This window comes from Condylura cristata, unplaced genomic scaffold, assembly GCF_000260355.1.
Source record: "Condylura cristata isolate star-nosed mole 26May11 unplaced genomic scaffold, ConCri1.0 scaffold00021, whole genome shotgun sequence".
Classification (NCBI taxonomy): domain Eukaryota; kingdom Metazoa; phylum Chordata; class Mammalia; order Eulipotyphla; family Talpidae; genus Condylura; species Condylura cristata.
Window position 1 is genome coordinate 38,730,904 of NW_004567122.1, and position 4,064 is coordinate 38,734,967.

General features: G+C 36.9%; 1 protein-coding gene across 1 annotated transcript; it reads left to right on the plus strand.

Annotated features, from left to right (window-relative positions):
• Nucleotides 1-265: 265 nt before the first annotated feature.
• LOC101633944 (olfactory receptor 2T8-like) lies at nt 266-1,204 on the plus strand. Its single transcript, XM_004686574.2, has one exon. The coding sequence runs from the start codon at nt 266-268 to the stop codon at nt 1,202-1,204; it is 939 nt and encodes a 312-aa protein (XP_004686631.1).
• The last annotated feature ends 2,860 nt before the right edge of the window (nt 1,205-4,064 follow it).

The following is a 4,064-nucleotide window of genomic DNA, read 5'->3' on the forward strand; positions in this document are numbered from 1 at the left end:
TTAAGCCCATTGATTTAAATTCATGTACAAATAGAAATAACAAATTATTTGATAAATTCCAATAGTATTGGTGGAATCATGTCACCATGTATATAGGTGGCACAAAATTATTGCAATTTATCAAGAACACTTTTGCCAATTAACAATACAATTAATAATAATACTGAAAATTATTTCTTTTGAAAATCTTAAGACTGAGAGCATTACAAATGATCATAAATCCAATTTGATTTCTCCGTTTGCAGTGTTACTGCTGTTTGAAATCATGGAAAGCGGGAACATCACATCAGATTTTATTCTTCTAGGACTATTTAACCATACATCTGCCCATGTATTTCTCTTTGTGATGGTTTTGACAAGCGCTTCCATTTCCCTGCTGGGCAACACCCTCATGATTCTCCTGATTCACCGGGACCCCCGGCTCCACACACCCATGTACATCCTACTGAGCCAACTCTCCCTCATGGACCTGATGCTCGTCTCCACCATTGTGCCCAAAATGGCTTCTGACTATGTAACTGGCAATAAATCCATTTCTCCATTTGGCTGTGGTCTCCAGATATTCTTCTTCCTCACTCTGGCAGGGGGTGAGGGCTTCCTCTTGGCAGCCATGGCCTATGACCGCTACGCGGCTGTTTGCCACCCGCTGAGATATCCCATCCTCATGAACTGGCGATTATGCCTGGGAATGACACTGGGGTCTTGGGTCCTGGGGGCAGCTGATGGACTTATACAGGCGGTTGCTACCCTGAACTTCCCGTTTTGCCATGCACGTGAGATTGATCATTTCTTCTGTGAGGCCCCCACTCTGGTGCATTTGTCTTGTGCTGACACTTATGTCTTTGAGTACGTCATGTACGTCTGCTGTGTGTTGATGCTGCTGCTCCCATCTTCCCTCATCCTGATCTCCTATGGTTTCATCCTCTCTGCCGTTCTCCGCATGCGCACTAAAGAAGCCCGAAAGAAGGCTTTTGCCACCTGCTCCTCGCATTTGGCGGTGGTGGGACTCTTTTATGGAGCTGCCATTTTTATCTACATGAGACCCAAATCTTACCGCTCAGCGAGTCATGACAAGGTTGTGTCTCTGTTCTATACCATTGTCACCCCTTTGCTGAACCCCCTCATTTACAGTTTGAGGAATAACGAGGTCAAGGGAGCCCTGAGAAAGTGTCTGAATCAGTGTGCTGCCCTAACTCGTAACTAAGATTCCATTGACGAGGCTCGAATTCAAGGCTGTACCAAGTCATTGTGTAAGATTTCCAAGAGAGAAGTTAGTTATCTATGTATTATATAATTATTTCTCTTTTACTGAAATGCAGCTGGACCACCCTGGGGTCATTTATCAAGTTATCAAGATTATCAAGAAGTTAAATTGTGGCTTCTTAAAACTTTGTGAATCATAAATCTTTATTTAATGTTTCCCTCCCATACGTCACAACAAATATTTGTTTAATGAAGGAAGTAAACAGCAAGATAATTTTGAAAATTAATGAATGTTTAAAAAATTGAGGTTTAAATTGCTATCCCTGGAATGCTTACCTCTAAAAGATAACTTTTGACAAGTTTAATAATGTATGCACTTGTAATTTGCACCTACTGGGGAGACACAACTTTCATCATACCATAACCTTCCTCTTGCTCTTCTCAAGTGAAGCCTGTCAATTCATAAATTTACTTACCTGATTTGTATTTCTAGTTTTTGTTAGATCTGTTCTAGCATTTCACATCAAAGAAAACAGAGTTGGTAGTATTTTATAATGCTTCTTTCTCGCAGATTAATAAGTTAAAGTTTCTCCACAATTTTACATTTATCAGTAGTTTGCTCCTTTATGTTCCTTGGTTTGAATACAGCACCATTTGTGAACCTATTTTTTGGAGATGAACTTCTGGGCTATTATCACTCTGGAAATGCTGCAATTAAAGTTGCTATTAACCTCCTTTTGATAACATATTTTTTTTTCTTGCCTTGGTAAATGTTTAAACTGCTTTTCAAGGTGGGTGTTGGATTATTCACTTCCACTAGCAAAACTACAGGAGTTGCACTTGTTCCTGATTGACAACAGTTGATGATTAAGACTTTGTGGTCATTTGTTGTTTATTTGTATAAATTTCTTTGCCGATGACCCACTTCGAAATAAAAAATGTAGACATCTTAAAATGGAACTATTTGCTGGTTCTAATAATCAATGTGTGGCATTCATAAAACTATTTGGGATTTTTAAAAAAAAGATTTTAAAAATAATTTATGCATAGAAGAACTAGAGGTCAAGCCAGAGGTGTGGGGAGTGAGAGAATTTACCAGGATAGAGTGGGGAGTAAACAGGCTTATTGAATGAAATACACTCTGAGGGGAGCAGTGGGTGAGACAAGAGAGGTCTGCTGAACCATATGGGTCTCCTCCCTGGTCGAAGATTGACCCCGTGCTGCTGGGGCCAATAGCTTCATAGTGTTGTACTTTAACCTGTTGTGCCACCAGGGAAGGCCCTATTTGGAATTTTTTGTGGAAAAATTTAATTGGGTTATTTATTATTGTCATGTATCTTCTGACAATTTTTATTCAGTTCTTGAATTTTAAGCATTTTAATTTTGATAGGTATTTATGGACTATATATCTCCCACCACCTCTATTAGACTAGAAACAGTTTATTTTAATAATTCATCATAATAAAATACTTCAATTCCATTGGTGGGATCCTGTCATTGAAAATATAAAGCACATTTTTTAAAATATATCTTTTTATTTTTAAACATTTTTTTTTCCATTATAGGATTCCTCCTCTCAGGTATTTTCACCTTAGTTTTCCCAGACAAAATGCCATATCCTCCACCATACTCTACCACTCTTCTTCCCACCTATGCACTACTCTACCCCTCTTCCTCCTCCACTTTTTTTTCTGAATGTCTCAGATCTGCTTTCAAGGGTCAGTCTTATAGTTTGTATGCTTTCTCTAGATTCCTTATATAAGTGAAACCATATGATAGTTATCATTTTTCTTCTATCTCATTGCTTTCAGAACGATCCCTTCCAGTTCCAGCCATAGTGCTAAGATGCCACTAGTTTATATTTTTGATCACTGAGTAGTATTCCTTAGTGTATATGTATCACATCTTTTTTTTTTTAGTTACAAAAGTTTATTTTTACATCATTTTGTACATTTTGTACCACATCTTTTTGAACCACTCATCCTGTTCTGGGGCATGTAGTTTCTTTCCATGCCCTTGGGTATTATAAATAGTGATGCCATAAATGTAGGTTTCCTTTTAAATTAGTGTTTTTTGCGCTCTCTGGAAAGTAGTCTTTGCCTCAAAAGGAAGCTTACAAATAGAGAAGAAAATAAGGGACTTGGGTATCAGATATATTCCTTATCTTTTACTGGTAATTGAATATATAACTCTAATAATTTTCGGCCATGATTTGGCACATTAAAGACGCTGTTGTTTTTGCAAAAGAAATAATTAAAAATACATAATCATTAGCTTATTTACAAACATGTATTTATTACTCCTGAAAGACAAAGTGTAAGACAATAGTTTAAAATAACCATTTTAGAAATTTACTTAAAAAAATTTTACTTTGAGCTCTATCTTTTACAATTCTCTCTTTAAATAACTTCAGAATGTTTTCTTTATCTCAAATGAAATAAACAGAAGGATGATCTAGAGAAGACAGAATCATGGAACCTGGGAAAAATACCTGGGAGTGGAATTGTTGGATCATATGGAATCTCTATTTTTATCTCCACTTTTTTGCCACATTTGTTGTTGCTAGTTTTTTAAATTTCTGCCATTCTCACTGGTATAAGGTGGTATCTCATTGAGGTTTTTATTTGCATTTCTCTGATTACAAGTGATGAACTTTTTTATATGTGTATTGGCCATTTGCATTTCTTCTTTGGAAAAGTATCTTCTTAGCTCTTCTGCCCTTTTTTTGACTGAGTTTTTAATTTTTTTTTTTTTAAGATTTATTTATTTGTACTACAGAACTGGGGTACAGGCCAGAGGCTCAGGGGTGGAGAGAGGCTTCACCAGAGACAGAGTGGGGAGCAGAACAGGCAGATCAATGA